The 26,518-nt window shown below is 43.1% G+C and overlaps 1 protein-coding gene across 2 annotated transcripts in view; it reads right to left on the reverse strand.

The window, feature by feature from the left end:
* GRK5 (G protein-coupled receptor kinase 5) overlaps positions 1 to 26,518 on the reverse strand; it is a 155,162-nt gene that overhangs the window by 58,762 nt on the left and 69,882 nt on the right. For both annotated transcript variants that reach the window (XM_035138644.3, XM_035138645.3), the window contains exons 3-4: positions 17,085 to 17,197; positions 3,272 to 3,349 (exon numbers count right to left, since the gene is read on the reverse strand). In XM_035138644.3, coding sequence (XP_034994535.1) covers positions 3,272 to 3,349; positions 17,085 to 17,197 — 191 coding nt within the window. The remainder of the gene's footprint in view (positions 1 to 3,271; positions 3,350 to 17,084; positions 17,198 to 26,518) is intronic.

Here is a 26,518-nt window from a genome sequence, read left to right on the forward strand (position 1 = left end):
CTTAACTCACCCTGTGGCTTTTGAGCAACTTAACACCTTTCTCTCCCTGCTTTCCAATCCACCCAGGCTCTCATCCTGAGCAGTATGAATTGTCACCCTCAAAAAATCCCCACCCTTTATCCACAGTAGCAATGGAGAGGGGGGAACCATCTGCTTTAGCCAGACAAAAAAAACCCCTGCATTTTGATAATGCCATTAGAAGGAACTTGGAGGAATCTCAAGCCCTGAAAAGAGATAATAAACCCTTTGCAGCCAACGGCCACATATCCTTTGAGCCATCTTCCGAGGGCCACATGGTATTGGTGGGCCAGGTGAGAGGAAAAACTGGATGGAACAAATAACAGCAATTATTGTACAAACTACTTTCTCCATATCCTTCTTTTCCCTACAGTTTGAGTTATGTTAGAGCCTGATCAGAATTATTTGAACCAATGGTTCTATAGCAGCTGCTTAGAAAACTCTGTAGAGCTGGGACTTAAGAATTTTTCACTACTACGGCTATTACAAGGATATGAGCTTCCAAAATTTGTCTGAGAGCACTCACTTCTTTAAATTATTGGGTGCAGTTTTCCAAAGCTTGTTATATTTCAATCAGATGGTGTATTTCAGAAATACAGTTTCTTTGCTTTCTGCCAAGTGTATGGTTGTGTGAGGGGGACAAAATGATACTTGTGAGGTTAATTTTTTTTATTTTGCAGTGAACTTTCTCTCCAAAGCAACTTCTGCTACACACAGCAGCTGGGCTACAGTTTAAGATGACAGCACTGAAGCTATTAATACGTGGGAGCAGATCTGAACCAAATATTTGCTATGAACTTAGAAATCAACCATCTTTCAAAAAGATGTGTCATGTTGAAAATTCACACACAAAGCTCTTCTTGCAGTAATGTTCCAAGTTAAAGTTTGTTACTAACAGAGGAAAACAAAGAACAGTTTTTAAGAATCTCTATGAAAAAGCCCATAGAAACTGCATTTTATTTTATTTTTTGCTTTCACAGATGTAGCACACACAACTAAGCATGCTGATCCTGAACCGCTGAAAAGATTTGAAAATTGTTCTCTCTTTTTCATATCCAGCATGTCTGACTTTCCTTACGTACATATGTAGGATGACACTAAAATGGGGGGAAATGTAGTGAAATTTATATTAAGAGCTTTAGGCTGAAATCCACACACTTACTGGGAAATAAGCCTCAGAGAACTCAGTGGGACTGACTTCTAAGCAGGCACGCATAGGACTGTGCTGTTTAAAAGTAAAGATTGAGAAATCTGAGTCTTTAGTGCAACGAACACTGAGAACTGGATTTGTGAAAAAGCATTGTTTGGTGATGTGTAAGAGAATGATACACCACGTTTGCCAGCGCTGCTTAGTGGTTCTTACCAGCTTTTATTACCTCCAAGATATCACTCAGCATGCAGCACTTGTTTCCAAAGTTCAAGAGAAATCAAACTGAGTGAACTATGGCATCTGAAAAAATGGAAGGAAAGCCACACGTGTCCTTACAAAACAGTGGCCCTTTCAACTATTAGCTCTTGTGTCCCTCATTAGTTTACAAGCTTCTGCTGTGGAGTAGAATGCCACCTTGGCAAGACAAAAAACCTGACCGGGTTTAGAACTGATTTTGAATGGGTAGCAGCAACAGTGGCACCACATCCTCATGTACTTGACATTAACCAGACTAAATAAGTAAAAACAGGTTCCAAAGAGCTCCCCGAGAGAAAACGTAAACCAATGAAAGATTTATGGTAGGAAAACTGTTGACTAAACAAAACAAAGCAAAAATCTGCCTTTTCTCCTGCCAAAGCATGCTGTATCACTTAAAATTTAAATGGGACACTTTTTAAAAAGCGTAACATGTTGTTCCCAGGGTCAAACATGTTTCCGCAGTGAAAGAATCTAAGCAATGATGCCGGGCCCCGTAACTCTTTTTGGAAACGTAGGATAATTCACGTACTCAAGGCTGAGCTCTTACTGCTTAGTGGCAGATAATCTCGCAGGGGGGCTGAGGGAAGGCAGTGGATGTACAAAAAATCCATCCAGCTGCAACCTAACCATATCTATAAGTTTCTGTGTCCTGCTAGGGTTGCCATCTAGTGGATACACCACACAGAACATGCAGTCCAATACAAGCATCAAAGATTGACAAACGCCGTCATATTCCAACAAACAACTCCAATTGTTCGAGCCAACTCAAGTGTAATGACCCCTAATCCAGAGTGAAAGGAAGTTAGTAACCGCTGAATGCGGGAAAAATAAAAGGATTTGGGCCAAGTACCTCCCCACGCAAGAATAATAAGAAATTGCCTCAGTCTTGAGGGAAAGTAACTGTCAGAATCTATGACTATGAGCTCAGTGGAGACTCTTAACCTTAGGGTCATGGGCTTGAGTCCCACCTTGAGCAAAATATTTCTGCATTGCAGGGGGTTGGACTAGATGACCCTCATGGTCCCTTCCAACTCTACAATTCTATGATTCTATGAAGATGGCTTTACTGTCAGTAGGAGGCAACAGTGCTCAGTATAACTCTTCATGTGAAGGGAATGTAATTTTGACATAAGCCAGTAGTTCAAAAACAGGAATTACTGTTCTTTAAAGACAAGTCTGAATACCTGGCTTCCCACTTGTTTTAATGTCAGTCTCTCAGGGTGCATTTACTGGGGCTGTTTCTTCTTGTGTGTTTGCTTTTCGTAGGCAGGGTATCTTTAACTGTGTTCTCGGAAAACAGAAGATACGTTTTATACCTTCCAATGTGCGTGGTACAGAATACAACCTGGCTGCACAGAATAACAGTACGGAGACAGCAGGTCAAAACGCCACCAGAGGAGATGACGGAAAACCCTAAATTGTGTGTAGAAACAAGCCCTCTTTACTCTTACCAGAATCCACATGCCTAGAAAACAGGGTTTATTCATTGACAACCATGACTGCTGTGAAGTCATATGCTTGAAATTCATTGGGATCTTCTAATAAATATTAGTCTTGTCACTGTGTTTGATTTCCCCCAACTCCTTTTCGATGGTCTGTACATGCTGGTTTTTGCAAGAAATGTTGGCGTGGTGTACCAGTATTTGTTCAGCCATGAGATTCCATTTGAGTTGATGCAATTCCAGAAGGGTTTACCCCGCAATTTCCCTGAATTTGGAGAATTTAGGCCTTGATCTTGTTCTTTGCATGTTATTTTGACAGTAACTGCTAGACAATAGAACAAAAACCTTGCTTGCAGCTGTCCTGCTGCATTTTTTAAGCACTACCTTTTCAGGTGTTCCTTACCTCTGGGATGAGGTATTTCATCACAATTTCTTTGCCTTTCTCTCCTAGTTTTTCATCCGGAGCAACTTCATATTCTGCCTGGAAAGGAAAATCAGAAAGGATTAGCTGCTGTGTTTTCTAGTTGGAAAATGTTTAGAGCAGGATTGTTGCATTCTAACAACCAAGGGAACAATTGGAAGATTTCCAAACAGAGCCTGATAATGATAGAGATTAACATTTTATTAGGTTATTAAACAAATGTTTCATACAAATACACACTCTCCCCTCTCTCTCCCTCCTTCCCTCCCTCCCTCTCTCTCTCCCTCTCTCACACACACAAATTGAAGGACAAGGCATTGCCCCTACATACATCAAGGTACTCCAGGAATATATAATAATAATAATAATAATAATAATAATAATAATAATTATAATATAATTTATGTACACTTGATTTTAAGAAAACCTCTTAGTGGTTTACAAAAAATATAAAATTATACATTAAAATTATCAATACCAAAACAATTAAAAGCAAGAATTAAAAAATATTCAAAAGACGATTAGAATAGACAGCAGCTAAATAGGAATAAAACACATGTAAATTCTACATGTCTCAACAGGCTTGCCCCAATCAAAATGTTTTAAGCAGGCACCAAAAATAAAACCTACATACAGCAACAGTGTTTTGTGTTGTGTAGGCTCCTATGATGTACCGTAAGTAATGGGCCCCGCCTGCTAGTCTGCTCCCTAAAATATCACATATAAAGGGCCCCATTACCTTCAGTAGCTTAGGGCCTCATCAAACCTAAATCCGGCTCTGGGTTCAACCAGTGCAGATCTCTGAGCAGAGGTGCTACATACTGGCGGAGTCTCACTCCTGTCAACAAACGTATTGCAATATTCGGCCCTAACTGAACTTTCCACATCAAGCACAAGAGAAGCCCAACATGAAGTGCATTGCTGTAATGCAACCCTGAAGTCACCGATGCCTGGACTATTGTGGTCAAGCTTTCCCAGTCCAGGAATAGTTGTAGCTGTTGCAGCAGTCACAGCTGGCAAAATGTTCCTGTGGCCACTCAACCTGCTTGGGCTTCCAGTGACAGAGCTGGAAGCACTCCCATAATGCATACTTGCTCCTTCGGGGGGATATTGTTGGATATTCACCCAACATATCCCCAAAAAATCTTCACTGCGTAGGCTAGTCAAATCCCATTATGGATAGCACTGCTTTGTATCCAACGGTGCAAGTCTGCTGACAGAAGGGTTGTGTTACACCCACAGGCATCCTGTACAGCGTTTGTGGATATGGCGTAGCTGTTCACTCTGGCATTCATCACGGTGTTCCGTTGCACCAGAAGTGGTTTAGTCATGCTGGCCACACAACCTGGAAAGCTGTCTATGGACAAATGCCAGCTCCCTTGGCCTGAAGCGAGATGAGAGCCACACCCCATAGTCGCCTTTGACTGGACTTAACCGTCCAGGGGTCATTTACCTTTTTACCTTGTGGACACCTCCATCAAATGAAACAAGACCCCTGTCAACTTTATCCTCACTACATGGAAAGAATGCATCTCTCTCTCTCCCCCCCCCCCCGGCCCAATGGTTTCAAGTTGATGCTGATGCTTCTACATTCAAGTTCATTATTCTCAATGGTTTTGACCATGTTTGATAACCTGAAGACAGGAACAGTAAGATTGTGCATGTACAGTGTTCACTTAAAACTGGCCCAATCAGCGTTTGAGAAGAATTGTCTTTCAGCTTTAGCTATGAAATGCTTGCACATCTTTTGTTAAGAAATTTACAGGATAGTTTCAAATGTTTGTGGGTTCTTCTTCCATTCAGTCTAGGACTTGGTGAGAATAGTTGGCCAAAAGGCTGAGCTTACATTTGAAAGGGATATCCTTAGTGAAAATAATACCATTTGTCTTTGTTGTTGTTTAGTCATTTAGTCGTGTCCGACTCTTCGTGACCCCATGGACCATAGCACGCCAGGCACTCCTGTCTTGCACTGCCTCCCGCAGTTTGGTCAGACTCATGTTTGTAGCTTCGAGAACACTGTCCAACCATCTCGTCCTCTGTCGTCCCCTTCTCCTAGTGCCCTCAATCTTTCCCAACATCAGGGTCTTTTCCAGGGAGTCTTCTCTTCTCATGAGGTGGCCAAAGTATTGGACCCTCAGCTTCACGATCTGTCCTTCCAGTGAGCACTCAGGGCTGATTTCCTTAAGAATGGATAGGTTTGATCTTCTTGCAGTCCATGGGACTCTCATCAAGAGTCTCCTCCAGCACCATAATTCAAAAGCATCAATTCTTCGGCGATCATTTGTCTAGGTTGTGCAACAAAAATTCTTCAGAAGACACGTCTGATGAATAGCCAAAACTGATGGACCTTTCATTATTAAAGATGCAAATTTATTTTTTAAGTGGGTTCCATTGACCTAAGGAATGTTTCACCTGCTTTATCTGGGCTGTAGAAATTATATTTGTGTTATTTTCACATTTCCTTATGCCTTCACCTTGCACCTGGCCTATTCTGGCCACAGTTTCAGACAGCCTGACATTTCTGGTTTCCATTTTAAAAGGGCAGAGCTGAATTTTGGCAGTCAGCAAAGCTGTCCTGGTTGTGTCTATTGTTTTGTCTGTCACCTAGACAACAACTGGGTGGTACTGGTCAGATTACCTTGGAGAGGTGTCAGGCAGAAATCCTGTCCTTCCCGAAACACAGTTGTTACCTGGCAAAGGTGTGCTTACCCAGCTTTGGTGAACATTGTGGTGCAGGATCTGCCCAGCCTGAATTGGCCTACTATCGTGGAGCAGGCCCCAACTACTACAACAATTACATGCTTCTCCCATATCGGTTAAATGAGTTTCTAACAGATATTTCTCTGAAAGAAATTAGCATGGAAATGAGCACTGAAATACCACTGCAATCAGCTAGATTTCCAGAAATGCTTTCTACATTGTGTGAATAATCACACAAAACACAGAAAATTTCAGGTAAGGAAATGTTGAGAAAATTGAATAAAACCCTGTCTGAATGCAGCCTAAGTCTTCTCTGAGTGATTCCGCCCACTGGGGTAAGTCAACCCATTCACGAGGATTACTAATTGTCTGTAACATCTTTTGAAGAATCCCCAGGGCCTCACTTCCCTTTCTTCTCAATTTATTGTTTGTTAATACTGATGCGCATTTTGAGGCATGCCCACCTCCCCAATTGTCTCACACAGAAGGTTTGCAGGAAAAGACCCCCACCTCAGAGATAGAACACCTGCCTTACATGCAAGGTTCCAGTTCAGTCTCTGGGCATCTTCATGTATGAGCTGAGAAAGACTCGCATCCGACATCCCGAGAGTCCCGTTGTTAGCCAGTGTAGACAGCACTGAACCAAATGGACTCATGGTTTGACTCTCATGGTAGCTTATGTCCCCATGGTGAACTGAATGTTGCACAGGAGCATTGCAGTGCTTTCAGAAATGAACCAGAAATTATTATGTCAAAAAGGAAGTGGATCCACTCCACCACAGCTAGCCTTTACATATTATAGGCAATGACCATTTCTGGTCCCAGCTGTCAGTGGGATGTGCCCTGGCCCATTCTGCCCCACCCCTATTCTTCCCTTTTCCGGGTCCAAAAGGACCGCACATTAGGAATCGTTTGTCATTTGGATGCTCCTAAAATGACCACCGTCTGTACATCCAAACGTGAAGATTTTACATTAACTAAGTCATCGCTTTTGGCCAGATTCCGTCATGGCGGGGCCTATATCACATGACTAATGTTTGCCTTGGCCTGCACAGTGTCCTTATTGAAGTAATACCATCTTCAACTCAGAGCATGAAAACTGACTCCCTCCCTGATGTGGCAAATTCTGTGGAATTCCCACAAGCATTTTCAACCCAAGGACAGCGAGACAGTATGCACTTATTGTGTCGCTCAGAAGGGCTTGTGGGATATGAGCAGGTACTCAGCGGCTGCTATTTGACTATCTCAGAATGCTTTAAGAATACAGCAACGCAATTGGATTCATGTCGTTAATCGGCAACTGTGAAACAAACTTTTAAGATAACAATACTTCAGATGAGAAATCTGTGGACTGTGAAAAAGCATGACTGCAGCTCTTCCAATACCCTAACTGTACAGGGATGAACTAATTATATGCTCATAAAGCAGAATACAAAGGAGTTTGCAGAGCCCTTTCATCCAATTTCCTGTCCATTTAGATACTATCTGACTACAGGTCATTTTGCCTCTTGAAACTATGAACAGCCAAGAATGTTTATAGCATCTTAACAACATTTCTTCCCCGCCACCCTTCCGAACCTATTCTGAAGAATAAAATCGCACAGATAAAAAGAGCTACGTTTAAAAGGTTCGGAGACCTGAAGTCTTATCTCGGTTGTCATAATTTATGATCACGGCAAAGGGAAGATAGGAGGCTTCAGTAAGATTAAAGAATTATTGAGATACAAAGCAGCATTTCTAACAGGAAGGCATTTGCATTTCAGCTTCTATGCCTTGTACAGCTGCACAAAGACCCCAAAAGTACCGAACAGCAAAACAGTTCAAAATGCAATCATGTCCTGAACCCACACAATTCACAAGCTAATAATAATGGCACAGCTTCTCCCCTCACTACCTTTCAAGCCCTGTGTTTATCACTATAAAATCGGATAATCTCATACAGGATTTGGCTTACAAATCACTAAAACAATTTTCACATTAATTGCATTCACATCCCAAGTGGACAAATCTGTTTGTATCATGTTCCGAGATTGTAATATCTGGCAGCATGCCCGTGGCTTCTCAGCTGATTAACCAATGCTGGTGCTTTCGGAAAGCTAAGAGGAAGAGGCATGCATAAAATGTTAGCTGGGATCCAAGGGACATCATGTGACCGAGAGGCCGTAAAGCATCCTAATAGTATTTCTCCCACATCCTGAAAAGCTGCCCCCAAATTGAGAGACTTTTCGGAGCAGCAATCCATCTGGTATAGGGAGTACTAATGGAAAGGAAAAGTTCGTACATGTAGAAAAGTCCTACATGGGTTTCATTGGACCCCGATTTCTGTGCTTCGGGAAATGGGAATACAGTATATCATCCACTGGAGCTAGAATGCAGAAAAGCTCAGTAAGGCTTTCTGAATGCATAGGCATGAGCAATCCCAGAGGGTGAGACACTCCACTGCAACTTCTCTTTAGATCAGTGGTCAACCATTTCTTGGTTTGAGAAACCCTATAACACAGTGGCCTTGTTTGCACATCAAACAGTAGCCTTGCTTGCACAAGCATATGGCTCTTGGACAGGAGCTTAGCCATTTTTTTACCTCCCCGGTCTTTGGTACTCTTGTGCCACACTGAGCTAAGCCAAGGTTTGGCTTAACATGTTTTCGAAATTGGGCCTGTGGTTAAGCTTTCTCCTTGATAACCACAAGCTGTAGGCTTCCATTTCTCTTCCATTTCTTCATTGAAGTTCTGTTTAAGTATCTTGGTTATTTTTCTAGTCTTGTGCAAATTATATGAACCATCTGTGTTTTCTTTATATACTCTTATCCATCTAGTATAAATGTTTCCCCCTTTCCTTTATTTTTTAAATTTATTTTAAAATGACTGAAGCCACAGGCAGAAACCTGTTCATTCTGTTTCTGAACAATGCCAAGTTTTGTGTTTTTAAACACTATATATATATATATATATATATATATATATATATATATATATATAGTGTGTGTGTGTGTGTGCGCGCGCGCGCTGAATTTAACAAAATGTATTTACTGCTTGGTTTTAAGAAAACCTAAGTGGTTTGCAAAAATAGTGATGACTGATCATAAACGTAACAGGAGAATTAAAACCAGTATGCTGATTAGGATCCTTAACATGGAGGTAATACAAAACTATATCTGCACAGTAGCTGATACAAATACAGTAGACCTCATCCCCTTTGCATATGTGGCAGCAACATCAAAAACGAGCGACTGATTTAACACGTCACAGTAAACTATGGTTTACTATGAGTATAGGAGAACGCTTTCACTTTGCTCCACCCCTAGTATAAGTGAGCCCAACAAACCACAATCCTGGCTCAGTGTTGCATCCAATATGGCTTGCATTATCTTTTGCTCCAAACAAACCACAATGCGACACCAAGGTTGTGCTAGGGAAGCAGCGAAGCAGGAGTGTTCTCTGCACTCACACGCAAACTGTGATGTTTTAAATCTGTTTTCACTACAAAGTTGCATTTCTAGGTTTTCTAGTTTATATGAAAGTGTGATACCCAAATATTTAAATGAAAATAAATAAATAAATATACTTAGCTAATGGAGACAATCCACACAATATTTTATAAGATGCCTTAAAGAGACTCTCGCAAGAGAGCCAGAACGTGTAGCCCAGTTCTTAGACTTCTATGAGAGGAGGAAAGATGATGATGATAATAATAATAATAATTTTATTATTTATACCCCAGCCATCTGGCTGGGTTCTCCCAGCCACTCTGGGCATAGTTCTTTTATCTCCCTGACACCTGAAGGCTGCCTAGTTCCCTGTAGCTTTGCTTTTCTCAGTGAGGGAATCAGCAAAAGACCCTCGGAGGAGGACCTTAGTGTCTGGGCTGAGCGACGGGGGTGGAGATGCTCCTTCAGATATACAGGGCCTTTGGCCGTTTAGGGCTTTAAAGGTCAGCATTAACACTCTGAATTGTGCTCAGAAACATACTGGGAGCCCACGTAACTACATTTATTTTACAATTAATTCCTTTGTACTATGAAAGTTAAACTGCAGGTATTATTATTAAAAGAAAGATATAACTGAGATAAGGTGCTGCTATAACTTACCCTTCTCCCCATTTTCATCACCATTCTCACAGGTGGCAAAAATGGGGAGCCCACAAAAAAAAATCTGAAAGTTTTGAGCCCGCCATTATTGTTGGTAGCCAACAATGAAGGAGGTTTTTTTTCTTCTTCTAGGTTTTTTTGAAAAGAGATTTAGGAGTCCTAAGAGAACTAGCATTGGAGCTCTACTTTGAAGCTCTTAAGCCTAATTAAATTTGAGCTCAGCTTAAACTACTAATTTTATTTTTGCCGATTTCATTTTCATTCAAGCATAAAGGCTGAAGTGTGATTGGAGATTAAGTTCTTGGATTGCAATCCTGCTTACCAGGAAGTAAATCCTGCTAAACTCTGTGAGACTTTCCTTCTGAATAAACATTCTTAACATGTTTTCAAGACTCAACCGTAAACTGCCCTGAGAGCTAAAGCTGACAGGGCTGGGTTTATTTTACATTAAAAACGTAAAATATTTAAATATTTACATTTAAAATGTAAAATAAAAATAAAAGTTGGGTTGTAAGCTGAGCTAAAAAGGTTAAAGATGACTCGTAAAGCCAATTAAAAATACACACATGGTACTTTTTACCTCAGCACACTAAAAAAATCCTTACTAAAACAAGATCTGAATACACAGCTTTTAAAGCTAATAAGTGGCATGCAGGTAAACACAGAGTAGATGAGTGTGAGGCCTATGAACAGATAAGATGGGTGGAGTTGAAAAGATAATGCGATATGAGCTCGGAAAGGTAGAAGAAATTCTATAGCACAAAAGTGATAGGCCTGTGGTTTCCTGCATTTACCACAGTTTGTACAGAAATAAAACCAGAAAACAGTTTTTATTCTGTTCACCTAATATGCACAGCTGCGGTATGTTTGCATAAGTTCCCCGCCAGCAAGCGATACCATCCATACTTGGTACCATATTCCCATATGCCATGAGACAGCCCAAACTACAGCAGTGCCAAAATAATTAATATTCAGTAATGGTGGATAAGCATATACAAACTATTCTCGTGTTTAATGATCTAAAATAGGCACCCCCAAACTTCGGCCCTCCAGATGTTTTGGACTACAATTCCCATCTTCCCCGACCACTGGTCCTGTTAGCTAGGGATCATGGGAGTTGTAGGCCAAAACATCTGGAGGGCCGCAGTTTGGGGATGCCTGATCTGAAATCATGATTTTATATCATGTTCTTTTGCTGTGCTTAACTGTATATTGTACATGGCTTGGTTGTTGTTTTTTAGTGTCACGCAGTCTAGAAATTTTCTGAATAAATGGAAAGCATCTACCCATTTCACAGATAAACAACGACTAGGGTTGAGCTGAAATTCTTCCCCTCACCCCCTCAGCCCAGTCTCAGTTTCACCATCCTATTTGCAGAGAACTGGTTGGGCAATTTTGGAGACTGGCAGCAGAAACTGGCAGGAAATCTGTGATTGGCAGCCCTTCCCCCTCAGCTATTTTGTTCATGGACACTAATCAGGAAAAACATAATGGTCTTAAAATGTTAAGGACGGAAGGAAAGCTTGTTGGGTCGATCCAGTGCTCCCCCCCCCCTTAAAAATGTTTAGGGATGCTCTCATTTTGACTCAAGAAAACCACCATTTTATAGATCAAATCGGGGGGAAATAAATACAGTAAACGGACAAAAGTACAAAGTACAAAATGTTTAGGGGTATGCATACCCCTGTGTACCCCCAGAAAAAAGCACTGGGTCTATCCAAATTTGTGGGTACCTTGTATCAAGAACTGGGTGTTACAGATGCCTGCTGGGCAACAATAGCCCTTAACCAGGCTTCCTCAACCCTCCAGATGTTTTGAGACTACAATTCCCATCATCCCTGACCACTGGTCCTGCTAGCTTGGGATCATGGGATTTGTAGGCCAAAACCTTATGGAGGGCTGAGGCTGAGGAAGCCTGCCCTTAACCATCAGGGAAGAGTAGCATCTTCTCTGGATTCCTGCATCACTAAGATGGGAGAGCCAAGGACGATAAAGATCAACCTAGCTGAGAACTTTGGTGGAAAACTGAAAGGCTCCCCTTAAAATGCTAACAGTTCTTCCACTTTCGGAGAGGAAGGGGGAAGTGACTGTCAGTTGCAAGTGATTAGGCAGCCCAGGGGAACAGCAGGGATGAACAGGTCAAAATGCAATGCTTGGCCTCCCGACAAGGTCAACTGGCCATAACTCTTATCTTAGGCTTCTAGCATGCGAAATGGGCAAAAGGTTTAATTCAGCGATTGCCATTTAAGGTTTGTGTGTCAACTGTTCAACCAACCTTCCAAAAGTAGATTGAAGGGGGGGAAAGCACTGACTAGTTTTCTAATTTGAGTAGGGGATTTAAATAACAAAAATTAGATTTTCTATCTAAGAGCTTTCTCCTAAAGCCAATTTAAATTACATTAGTGGCGGCAGCCGCAAGAGGACACTGTTTATTGCTATGCAACACAAATCAATGCTGACTTTTAGGTAAGAGCAATGGGGGGGGGGGTAAATTGGGTATGAAGGTGATTCCTCTATTCCCCACCCCAGAAAAAGGACAACTAAAAAGTAGGTCAGAGTCAATGGTCCAGAAATCAAATTACTGCTGACTGAGGCGTTGTCTCAATTGTCTCTAAAGGACTGCTCATGGCTTCTGTTCCACGACATTTAGGCTGCAGCCCAATGTTCACTCACCTGGAAGTAAGCACCAGTGAACATAATGGGACTTGCTTCTGAGCAAATATGTATAGGATTATACTGCCAGAGTAAAAAACTACCATGCCACTTAGGGGCAAAAGAAAATCCACTTACTATTGGTTTTTCTTTCAATTTCCTAAAGTGTTAAAGATGATATGTTCCTTCATTGAGGTGCTTTAAGCTAGGGTTACCAGACGTCCCCGTTTCTCGGGGACAGTCCCCGGATTTGTGAATAAATCCCTGGGCAAATTCCATCCCCGGAATGCCCCGGATTTCATCTAATGTCCCCGGGAAATGCAGCAGCAGCAGCAGCCTCAGCAGCCCGGAGCAGTTGGCTCTGCGTGGCTTCAGGAGCTGCCCATATGATGGTGGTGCAGGGGCTCTAAGATGCAGCTTCCGGGCTGCCTCCATATTCCCTGATCCCAGAAACTAAGCTGTGAAGGGAGGCTTCATGCTGCTTCCCAGAGCTTGTGTGCAAGCAGGAGGGGGCAGGGATCTCTCAGTTAGGCAATGGGAAGCCTCCCTTCCCAGCTGAGGGATGCCCACCCCTCCTGCTTGCATGCAAGTAGGAATGGGATTGGGGCTGCTCCGATGGGAAGGGAGGCATCGCGCTGCCTGAGCTTCACCGCCGCTCTCGGCCTTCCTTCTCTGCCTTCCATGCCTGACCCACCATGCACCGCTTCCCCACCACCACCACCAAAGAACCAAAACTCCGGGGCTGCCCAGGCTCATGGAGAAAGGAGAGCCTCAGAGGAAGGGGAAACGTGGCAGTTGAGGTCAAGACAGCAGCCGCCCCTCTGCCACTGCCATCGCTGCAGCATCAACATCCCGAACGTGTAAAACAGCACGTACATAAAGAGGTATGTTTTTAACCTGAGGTGCAAGAATGGCTAGCGATGCAACTCTAAACTACTGTATCTGCAAGAATCAGGCAATGACAGCCCAGACTGGCAAGGATGAATGCAGAAAACAAAGGATGCAGGGAGAAGAGCATGGCTGCAGAAAAAAGATTTGATATATTTGTTTGGGCCAGTGGTGGCTTTTAACTTATAAGCACAGCTGTTTCATTTTTTACCACCCCCTTGGACCCCTTTATAATGGTGTCTCCACATATGTGCCCTCAGGCTAGAAGAGAATTAATGTCACAGCTGCTAGCTCTCCATAGGTGGGGAATTTGTTCTAGGCAAAGGTTTATTGCCAGGACCAATTATTGCCTTGAGCTTCAAGACTGGTCCAGTTTTCTCTACGTATAGTTGGAACATCCTTTAAATCCTTTGGAACAGACAACACAAGCCACATTGCTTTCTCTTTCATAAGGTGCAGAACTGCACCTTAGAATAACAGCACTTCCGATACACATTGAAAGCCCATGACTTCCGCTACAGAATGCTGGCAGCTGTACTTTCCCCTCGCAGGGCTACAATTCCCAAGGCCCATAACAAACTACAGCCCCCATGATATTTTTGGATACAAAATGTATCCAAAATGTAAATCAATCAATTTGGCATTGCTCCATCTTTATAATAAGGATTTCACAGTTGCTGAGTAGAATTTCTGAAAGTTTTGAAGATTCACTCAAGCTGCTAGTTCCAGCAGATACAGTGTGTACCTCGACTTACGAAGGCGATCCGTTCCGTGGCGCTCTTCAGAAGTCGAAACCTTCGGAAGTCAAAGCGTCCATTTTGTGCATGCGCAGACTGCAATTTTGTGCTTTGCGCATGCGCAGACCGCCCCCCCCCCCGCTTCTGCGCATGCGCAGAACGTGTGCGGGGCGAAAATACTTCCGGGTTAGCGGACTTCGGAAGTTGAACCCTTCGGAAGTCGAGGCATTTGTAAGTCGAGATACCACTGTATACTGGAAGCTTCTTTCGATGGCTTTACCACTGAGCTGTGGCCCCTTCCCTCGGTTAGTGAGGGCATCAGTACCAGATGTGCCAAGCTCTACCAATGGAATAGTTCAATTCACTATGCTGATGCTGAGAATTTTCTAGAAAAAAAAGATGACACTCATATAGCCACAAATGAGGTCCTTGTTCAAGCCAGGATAGAGATTCCAGGAGAATATTCAGCAAATCGAATAGGTAACAAAATTCAGAGTACTACCTGCCTCCTCACAAACCTGCAATTTAGCCACTGCAAAAGTAACTAAAAGGGGAAATATGCTACGAACATTATTCATGGGTTAGGAAGGAAGGATGGTGTGTATGGCAAATGCAGCAAAACCGAGACATTTTCATATTACGTGTTTTATTGCCGGGGGGGGGGATAATCAAGCTAGGCCACATTGGAAGACGAAAACATTTTATCTGGAAGAATGCACTCATGGAATTAATCAGAAAGAATATTTTATTTGCATTCATTTTGCTCCATGAATATCCAATGTAAAAAACCACAGTCAGCTTCTGAAATTCAACATGGAAACAGCCCAACTAACCTACAAACCTGTCAAAACAGCTTTTCAGAGCTTATTCAGGACAGATGCTATGCTGGCACCTGGCTGTTTTACACTACAGTATTGGAATGTAAATTCTGTGGACTGGAACCTTTACAATTAGACTACATTTGATTTTCCTGCAGAAAATTGTGCCTCCCCTACCCCCCCCCCCCATCAGATCATTTATCCTCTACCCATGACATGTGTCATAAAAGCAACTAAATCGTGAAGGACATATTGTTTAAATTATGGCACTGGTTTTGCTGAATTCAGTTGATTGGCACCCTAATCCAGTGATCTGCAAGAGCTCAGAAATTTGCAGTTGACTTTTGCAAATGCAAGTTTCTCTCGTGCACAGACATACACGGGTGGATCTGATTCTCAGAGGCAAAAATAATAACAGGGCAGTTCCTGCAGCAAAGAAACTTTCTTGGTTGAGCAGCAAGTACCAATTTTTTCCCCGCGTATAAGACAAAGTCTTTTTATTTTAAAAAAATGCTAAAAATTTGGGGTCTTGTACACGGATAGTGCTGAGATGGGACGGACGATTGGTGGCTGCCGTGAGCAGGAGATTGTCGGCGGCGTTGCAGGGGTTGAAGGCAAGGTCTGCTTGTGATTGGCTACTGCAGCAATCAGGCGTGCGATTGTCGGATGCTGGCAGCAAGCAGGCAGACGATTGGTGGCTTCGTGGATGCGTGTGATTGGCAGTGGCGGGTGAGCAATCGTCCCCCATTTCCTCAAATTTGAGTCCCCCAAAATAGGGGTCGTGTTATAAACGGAAAAAATGCGGTATTTTGGAGAAAAGTGCAATGAGCTAACACATTTCACATAACAATCTCCCCAAACTCCCTAACAGTCTCCCCCAAAATCTCTGTGACTTAAAATGTGAAAGAACCACGTCTACAATAAACAAAGTTAGGATTGCCCCAGAGTTTTAGCAGCTTTTCCAGGCAGCGGCTTTCCCCCATGGTGTTCTATGTTGCATGGAGTAACCTGGAATGGGGGGAGGGGGGCACTAAAGTGGAATCGTGGTTTTGCACCACAGTTGCTGGTCACATCCACACCATACAGTTAAGAGCACATGCCTTCCCCCCCCCCAAAAAAAATCCTGGGAACTTCAGTTTGTTAAAGGTGCTAGGAATTGTAGCTCTGCAAAGCTAAACCAGTTCCCAGAATTTGGGGGAAGAGGAAGCCATGTGCTTTAAAGGTATGGTGTGGCTGTAATCACTGTTTTGGCTTTAGCTATTAAAGTTGATCCTGCTAGGCTTCTGTCGACTAGCATCTGAAAAACAACATGGCCCATTTTATGGCTCGTAAATTCTACTTGAAGCAGCAGAAATCTGTTACAGGGTCTAGACATGGCGGGCATAAACAAATCCAAACTTTGAACACACACAGTTTTTTCTTGTTGCCTTTTTTTCTTTTCTTTTAAAGGTAAGGAAGGTAGGTAATCAGTTTCTCAGGTGACTGCAAATTTTGTACAAACAAGTAGGGCCTGCAACACAATGTTGCAGCATATCCCCACTCCCAAAGCGGAATGCTCTTGCTCAGGGATCCAGGCAGCCTGAAACATCATTTTAACAAGATGTGCCAGGGATTGAACCCTGCAGCTTCTTCATGCAAAGCATATATTCTACTACTGACTGCTGACCCCTGGACACACAAATGCACACACACACACACACACACACACACACACACACACACGGCCTGGGGCATGGATGTGAACAAGGGGCCATAAAGGCCATGAACTGCAAGAGACATACTGTAGTCTGCAACAAAATTTTTAAAAAGCCCAGGGACACGTCCAGGGTACATGCAGGGACCTATTTCTATTTTTATTTTACCGTGGAAGAAGGCGCAATAAACTTTTGCAACAGTCATAAGAAGCAACTTACCACCGAGTCAAGAAATCTAATACAGCACTCAAGCTCCGGGCGAGTCTCGCAGAACTGCCGAAAGAGAAGTCTTCCTATTGGCTGCTTGTCACATAAACTGCAGTAATCTCTCTCTAGAGGAAATAAAGAGGAGGGGGTAAGGTGAAAAACTGAGGTACTTTTTAATGCATTTTGGTCTGGTTACATCGTGTCCATGCTTTCTTTTCCTTAAGGATCATAAAACACACACACACACACACACACACATTCTGCACAAGCAATACAAAATGACACACACAAACAATTCACAGGGACAAAAGGCTATAGCCAAAGAAAGCTATGTGCATTTTGCAGTTGTGACGTGGAAGCAGAGAAATTGATTGTACCAGCATCGTTATGAAGTCAAGAGTTTTCTCTCGCTTTCAAGGATGCATGTTTCTGACTTCTAATCGCTGCAAACCGAGGCTTGAGATCAGAGAGGCAAGGTCTGCTGAAATCCCCGAAACAAGATGGGGGAATGTGAGCTAGATAACACCCTGCCGGGGACCTCCAGTGCCTTTCAGAGCCCCCCTGCCCTTCCCACGACTTGTAAATGTAGAAGAAATTACTCCCCACCCCACTGCTCTTACTTCTGCTCAGAGAGTTGACTGTTGGGACTGCCCATGTGAGTCCAGACTACCAAGCTGGAAACCAGATATGGGGCATATCTGTGGTGCTCTTGTTCCCTGAGTGCAGGGGCTGCTGGCCCAGTCCCTAACACTCCACATCCCGCCATCTTTGCTCCACTGCCAGACTGGGATACTGCCATAGAAGACAAGGGCACAAAGGGTACACGCAGGGCTGTCTTAAGCATGTCTGGCGCCCTGGCGCCGTGGTGCAAAGATCCCTCTGGTGCCCCCCCCGCCCCGTTTTGCAGTGTGGCTGTCTGGCAGGCGCAGAGCAGCTGCCGCGGGCACAGCAGCGCGCCGCCCCCTGGCGCCCTGCGCCACCCAGCCTTGCTGTAGGGCTGGCCCTGGGTACACGTATCTGCCAGAATGCTCGTTCCATGTTCACTTAATGAGATATCACATTGATCGAGGTCACTCATATCCCCATATAAAGGTGGAAAGCTATTTGTTCCATCTCCCTCAGCTAGGATCATTTTCTGAACAGAAACATAGCTATTATTCACATAAAATAAACTCAAACTTGGTGTGTGTGTGTGTGTGTGTGTGTGTTAAGATACGAAAAAAAATCTGGAATTAGCTTGGCACAAATATAAAACCAGCTGGTGCATGAGGCTGTTATGACTGTAAATTCAGGAGTAGGATACCGCAGCACGTGCCGTAGCACTGGCCTTGCTAAAGAAATATTTATGGCTTAAAAACAGCAAAACAGCTCACAAAGTATGAAACCACAGGCTGTGTTTTCTTCAACATTCTTGCCCTGACTTTCTCAGCGCCGTATGACAATTTCTATTGCTGCTGCAACAACCCACTCCTTATCTTAAGGCATGATGGTGCTGTGAAGCAGACAAGCTGCCTTCATTTAACCTATTACAGAGAAGCGCAACAGCTCGTCCAGATTAAAATCCTATTCTTTTCCAATTTTAGGAAAATTTATGGCATGTCTTGAATTGCTCGAGATTAAGACCGTGACGTTTGCTGGCTCTTGCTTATTCCTACACAGGTCTATTTAAGTGGCAAGCTGTTGCCTGTCCAGATTGCTGGGGCACCTTCCCTTTTCTGCAATACCTGATCAAGCTGGGCTACCTGCGAAATTTGAAAAATAGCACAGTCCAGGCTAATACAGAGGTTCCAAGAAGCTTGATCGTTACCCCAAAGTTTGGCAGCCTTACAAAAAAAATCCTCAATGTTCCTCCATCTGAGAGGCTCCACTAATTCCCCACATTCTTTTCAGACCTTTTTCATGTTGCAGCGAAGCTCATCCTCCATCACTCCCTTTACCCAGGAATAACGGCACAAGACACATTAGCTGAACGAATGGCTACTAGTTTACTTGTTTACATTTGTTGGTCTGCAATGCCCATAACTAATGATTGTCAAACTTCCTCCCCACAATTTTGTTTGGTGTGGGTGTCCTGCTACAGAGCCAAGGATTAGGAAACCGCATCTCCTGCGGCTGCCTGCCTTGTTTAGATGAACACTTCCTGGATCGAAACATTGGTGTCGTAATGATGTTGCTCTTTATTTATCATTACCCACACACCTGAGGCAAGAGTGAGCAGACTTCAGGCTTGTGGGATGCAAAAATGGTGGAGTGGAGACAATGTACTCTCAGAATTAAGGAGTAGGATGCCTCTGAATACAGCACAGGAATTTGTTCTCACTACCAGAATTGAGCTCACAGTTGCCCCCAAGGTTTCTTCAGCTCAGCAATCTAAATTAGAAGGAAAAACCTCCCCCCCCCCCCGTTGCTACTGTTAAACAATTGGGCGTCAAACTCCTTGATGATATACTGCGAATCACTTAGAGATCTACCAGTAGATCTGGCTCTATCTTCTGCCCGCCCTGACCTAAAGGAGGTGCTGAGATGACTTTAGAAGAATTACCACAGACCTTCCAAGTGTCCCTTATTTTCCAGAGACGTCCCTGATTTAGAGAAACTGTCCCGGTTTCTGATTTGATCTTGGAATGTCCCACTTTTCCTTTGGGTGTCCCTATTTTCATTGGAAAAAATATTGGAGGGTATGGAGTTATCTGCATCACGAGCCATCTGAAGGCAATTCTGTATAGGGAAGGGTTTTTTAATGTTTAATGTTTTATTATGTTTTTATATACAGCGGTACCTCGGGTTACAGACGCTTCAGGTTACAGACTCCGCTAACCCAGAAATAGTACCTTGTGTTTGTGTTAAGAACTTTGCTTCAGGATGAGAACACAAATTGTGCAGCAGCGGCAGCAGGAGGCCCCATTGGCTAAAGTGGTACCTCAGGTTATGAAGAGTTTCAGGTTAAGAACGGACCTCCAGAACGAATTAAGTTCTTAACCAGAGGTACCACTATATGTTGGAAGCTGGCCAGAGTGTCTGGGGCAACCCAGTAAGATGTGTGGGGTATAAACAGTAAAATTATCATTATGGAAATATTGGAGGGTATGTTACCAAGCCCCCACAGTGGTGACTCCAGAGGTCAGTGAAACCACCAGGCAAACAAAGTCGCCTCAAGTTGGTAAACCAAGGAGGATTGGTTAGAGTAAGCCTCTGGATGCCTCACCAGTGTGGCCTGTGAGGCTGCCTCCTTCTACTCTCCCAGTTGTGATGAATTATCAAAGACTCAAATCCAAATAAATATATTATTTAGCATCCCTATAATAATGTAAAGTAGGCAAGAAGGGAAAGAAGAAAGACTCTTCTCCATCAAGCCAATTCTAAAATAGAAACAGCAACATCAACAAAAAAATACAACGTGCCCTAAACCCTGCATGAATTAACCCATGTCTCATTGGTAATTTTAGACACCTCAGATGGACCTGGTTACAACTTCATGACCCATTCTCCTAAAGGGAATGAGGGCAAAGGCACCCCTTCCCCAGTCCACATTCCCTGGGTGGAAGTCCTTGTAAAATTTCCCCACAAAGCCACCTCATATCTTTGCATTATGTACTTCTGATTACACAACAGCTTCACAGGACATTGTAGGGAAATGTGCCAGATCTAAGAATTCAGTCAAAGGCTTCGTTGATCCAACAAAAATTTGTTCTCCGCTTCTAAGAAAATAAATTTGGGAACAGAATTCTCCCATTGGTTATGGAGCAATCCTATTCCCATACTGAGCCCTGCCTGGCCCCCGACATAATCATACAGGGCTTTCCATATCATCAGCCTTCGGCTCGCTGCGGCTCCTGTGTGTTGTGCAAGAATTGAGGGAGGGGTACTCAGAGAGGATATCCAAGTGGCTTCTATTCATCTGTATGTGATCCAGCAAATAGATTCTTCTCTCTGAACCATGAACTATCAGATGCCTGGAATAAATAGGGTAATAAGATGCCAAGGCTCATGAATATTTATGAAACTGCCTACCATTTCTCCATTCAAAACAAGTATCCAGAAAGTAATCAAAGACACAAACTATTATATTATAAAAATGGTCAGGGTATGAACATGATATGTGTGAACTCTGCAGGCGTCTTGGCGGTACAGATCTTATCCCGTACTCTCATCTGACCATTGTGATATCATAATCACCATCATAATCCATCATCTTCAGTCATCTTCTGATATTTATTTTTTTTTTGCTAGCCGGGCATGTAGCCTTAGGAGGAGCCCAGAAAAAAGACAGAGCACATTTGCTTTTGACTACCTACTAAAATGGAAGGGAATGGGTGAATTCAGTTCGGATGACTATCATATTGCTCCCTGGAAGGTCAGATCGTGAAGCTGAGGCTCCAATACTTTGGCCACCTCATGAGAAGAGAAGAATCCTTGGAAAAGACCCTGATGTTGGGAAAGATGGAGGGCACAAGGAGAAGGGGACGACAGAGGACGAGATGGTTGGACAGTGTTCTCGAAGCTACGAACATGAGTTTGACCAAACTGCGGGAGGCAGTGCAAGACAGGAGTGCCTGGCGTGCTATGGTCCATGGGGTCACGAAGAGTCGGACACGACTAAACGACTAAACAACAACACCCAAATAGACAAAATACACAAAACCTATGCAGTATTGCTTTTGATTGGCACAGCCTGAGCATAAAGAGGTAGGCACTGACACACTTTATTCCGCTTCCACGATAGTACAGAGAATGCCTGCCCTAAAGCAGTACTGCTGCCAACTCTTAGCCCTTTAGAGGGATCGGTATGGAGTATAGCAAATAACAGGCAGGTATGTATCACTCTCGTGAGGTTCCATGGACCACAGAATTCAGGGTGCAATCCCAGGTGCTCTGGGAGAAATGGGAAATTACTCAAAGACTGAAGGAATCCAAAGGAATTCCAAACACACTACTGCTGCATACAGACTCAAGAAAATAGTCTAGCTCTATATACCCAGTGGGCATTTCCTATTTCAGCCTAGCAGCAGCCAGCAATCCCCACTTGCTGCATCACAAATCTCTCTATTTGTTCAGCGGTGATCTATAATCATATATGGATTCCGTATCTTGCCATCAGATCCTGTTTGAAAACACTGCAGAATCTATAACCATTTTTTGAAAATGATTTTTTTAAAAATTAAAAAAACACTGTGTTTTGCAGAATGTTGCGTAAACTTTTTCTGAAAATGAAGAATCAAAATTAAACTGCCCAAATCTCCCTCCCTGTAGGTGCGTGATTAAAAAAGAAGAAGAAAAAGAAATCATAAGGGGGTCATTAGATTGTGGTCCTAATGTATACTCAGCTCCTGGTGTGTGCACAACACTCTTCATCCCATCAGCTGTGCTTCATTGTCATACTGGGGTTTTTTTCCTGCAGAATACAATTGGATAAAGACGACATGTATTGGATAGAATGCTTGGCTCAAGCTAAATCAAGATAACCCCATGGATAGAAGTCTCCATGTACTGGCTCCATTCACATCCCACATATAAAAGTGGGAGGATAATCTTTCCATCTCCCTCTGCTATGATTGCCCATTTTTTGATAAATAACTCAAATTATGGCCAAAACAGAAACCCCCCCCTTTTTGTTCCTATAAGAAAGTGTCAGGCCAAAAATTAAACCAGGATGAATGCAAGAACATGTACAATAGCTCTAAGTCATCAAGTCCTTGGCAACTTTAGTCTATGAGAACAGGATGAACTTGCTGCTAAAATAATAAATGAAATTATTATTCCCCTTTAAGTGGCATGAAATAGCTTCTAAGATTCAGTCCTGCAGGACTGAGGAACTGCATTCGTGTAGATACACATACCTTATTGATTAACTGAAAGCACATTTTTGTGTATTAAGTAAACACAAATTCACAGACAATTTTTTTTAGTGGCACGTCATAATCCAAGATGAAGAAGAAAGGGGGGGGGGAGTCTCCAAGTGCATATTTTATTTATTTATTTGAGTCCAGTGCATTTCAAGTATCTTCCTTGGGGAGCTCTTAGGCATAGCTAACTCAAAACCTTGTCCCCCAACTTCAGTTCTTTGAAGACAATGAAAACACTTGGAGGAAATATTTCTGTGCACCAGAAAGCATACCCCCCCCAGCACTTGTATTTGGTACCTTCCTTTTGGGGGAGAATTTTTACATCACAATCCAAGGCGTCATGAACTATGACCAAATTATTCACACTCTTCCTCTCCCATTTTACCAATCTCAAAGGAAAAGGGGGGGGGAAGCGAGAGCACAACTGGACAACCGGAGAGTCAGAAACCTGCCTTAAGAGTCAATTATATCGTTCTCTGTATAGATGCCAATAAAAACAGCAGTTCTGATTCAAAAGTTTAACAAATGTGGAGAATGATTTCCTGAGGAAATGGAAATGTTAAATAGTTGGAAGTGAAACCATATGTTTGCAAATGATGTAGTGGACATAACGGTTGCAGGGACAACTGCTAGAGAAGAGGACACATCCTGCCGGATTGGAGAAACTTTATACAGAGACAGGACCCCGTATAAACTCATCTTTCCTCATTTTAGAAAAGGAGCATAGGCTTGGATGATGCTGCCTGCTGAATGAGGCTTTCATTTTTTTTTTTTTAAACATACTTTTTATTAATTTTACAAAATACAAAAAAAACAAAAAAACGGTACATACTTAAACCCCTTTTCCACCTCCTTCCTACCCACCCACATGGGTCCTCCCCTGCCACAGAAGTATCCCATGTTTGTGAACAGTCAGAAATGGTCCATTTTATGCTTGGATTTCTGTCCTCCTCCCCCTCCCCTGACCCCAAAGCCCCCCCCTGCCACCAGGGAGCTCCAGCAAACCAGGGCAGTACGCAGGAGGACATCCATCCAACCATCTATTGTTATACCAAAAAAAGAGAAAAATAGAAATAGGAAAAAAAGGGGAAAAAGAAAGGGCGAAGAAAAAAAAGAAAAAGAAAAAAACAATACAAAACAGAAAAATTTTTCTTGCATTCATAGTTGAAAAACCATATTTTATGGGCTTCCCCTCCCCCCCTTCCCCGGTTTTCATCCCTTTTTTATCATCTGCAACAGTTTCTTACTTTATAAAAATACACCTTTGTATCTTATACAACTTATAAATCAATTGTTAACATTTTCATCTAGTATTCAAATCACTGAAAATTCAAACTCCCATTTTCTCTTCCCGTGCCTAATTTTTTTTTTCTCCCTCTATAAGCCTCCATATTTTCACATTTTCCAAAATCCATTCACTTTTAAAACTATAACTATTCTCAATTTAACCTTACATCCCCGATTACCGGCTCCACCCCCCCCAATCCAGCAAATTCCAAAATCAGCAGACCAGTTATAAACCTGTTAATCCATCCTTATAATCACAACATCACTTTCCCTTCACCCCACCCCCTGTTTACAGTCTCTTGCCATCCAGGTCACCATACAGGACCCCTGAATTTCTTCTCTTCTCTGCATATTTTTTCCTTCTTCCCTGTGGGCGTTCTGGAGTTCCAATAATACCAATCGTGCCCCCCTCAAAGACAGGGCACTCCATCCAACTTTTTGTAGAGTAGAGTCATCATTTTTTTCATGGTGTGTTTCATTTTGTGTTGAATCATCACAGTCCTCATCTTCATCTTTTCCTTCCCCATCATTGTCATTCTCACATTGCTCTTTTTCAGTGTCAAAAGCTTCATCTCCTAGAAAATCATATTCCGCCATCACCTCCTGAAATTTCTGCTGTAACTCCTGTCGTCGTGTCTCCTCTTGACATAACTCTATTCTTGTTTCCCACATTAAGGTCAAAACAGACCGCTGGAACTCAGGGGAACACTTTTTTGTTGACATATTTCAGTCCTGCCAAGGTCAAAACTTATCACGTGGGGTGGAATATGATCACAGTTTATTTTCTCGACTCCATTTTAACAAGCTGGCTGCATTCTTCAAGTCTTGTTAACAATAAAGTTCGAACTCACATTTCACAAGCACTTAAGCCAAAAAAGAAATTCCACAAAGTCCAGAAATACAAAGTGAAGTAAAAATTGACTTATAAATCCTGATCAACTCACTGAATTGCCAAGGCTGCCGGCTCCCGAGGGAAAGAAAGGTTTTTCTTAAGCTTTACCTCATTGCTGCAGGGCAGTCATAAACCACAGTCTCTCTCCCCTTTTCACCCTGCATCAAAGGGGATATTCTCTTTGATGCCTTTGAGGGATCCTTTTGAATTACAAATCTTCTGTTTATGGCTTCGGGTTTCTATTTACTGTCTCTTTGTTGCCGTGGGGGGGGGTGGCTTCCTCTTTTCTCCCCTCTCTCCCAGACCAAATTGTTTTATAATCCAAATCGTGAGGTTACTTACAGTCTTTTCCAATCGTTTTATTTTCGGAAGAATCCAGCGCTCTCCGCCTTCGGCTTGAAGCTTCTCCCTGCTAGAATAACGTTGCCGCTCAAAATGGCCCCCGCGACTTCTACCCTCCTCGCTCCGGAGCTCTTATTAGAGCTAACCGAAGAGTTGGGGAGTCCGGATTGGGTCTGTGCCGAGCAAATTGCCCTCGGGACGCCCTTCCCGAGGTTCTAAGGGGCGCAGCGTTGCTCTCGCTGCCCTCCCCACTCCTAGCAGAGACGGGCCGTCTCGGAGACGAGACGAAACCCCGCCGATCGACGCTGGCGCTGAATCCGGAAGCCTCCTGAATGAGGCTTTCATATCTCCCCTTTCCACCGCAGCTTCCTATTCCACGCCTTAAGATTGGGGGATCCTCCAGTATGGCATGAAATGGAGGGCAGGGATGCAGTGGGGAAAGGGAGAAGCGAGACTGGCAAAAACTGGGAACTTTGCCTTCTGCTCATGCAACAACACAGGTGCATCTAAACCATATAGAGGCTGTGTACACACTATACTTTTAAAAGCACATTCAAAACACATTCTTTCTCTCAAAGAATTCTGAGCACTGTAGTTTACATCTCACAGAGTTAAAATTCCCAGCTGCCTTTAACAAACTGCTGTGCCCAGAATTATCTGAGGGAAAGAATGTGCTTCAAATGTGCTTTGAAGGTATAGTGCATATGTAGCCAAAGATAACAAATCTATTGCCACTTGCAACGCATACAAGCTTGCAATTCTAGACACACTTATCTGGTAGTAAGTTCCAAGGAGTACAGTCAAACTTACTTATGAGTAGATATGTACAGAGTTGCACTGTGAGGCATAAATGTTTTTCTGAATATTATTTCTTTAGCACCTTAACTTTACTTTTTTTACCCTCACTTTTCACAAAGCAACGCATCGCTGGATTTTAGCTGACTGCTCTGTATGCTTTGTGTCCCCCCCCTCACCTCCGACACTCAGCCTACTACATCTCCCTGCCAGACAGAAAAACACTTTGCTCAACTGCCCAGGAGCTGCAGAGCCAGGGGAGGAAGAACACTCTGGCCACATCCGCC

The sequence above is a fragment of the Zootoca vivipara genome, chromosome 5, assembly GCF_965207765.1.
Source record: "Zootoca vivipara chromosome 5, rZooViv2.hap1.1, whole genome shotgun sequence".
Classification (NCBI taxonomy): domain Eukaryota; kingdom Metazoa; phylum Chordata; class Lepidosauria; order Squamata; family Lacertidae; genus Zootoca; species Zootoca vivipara.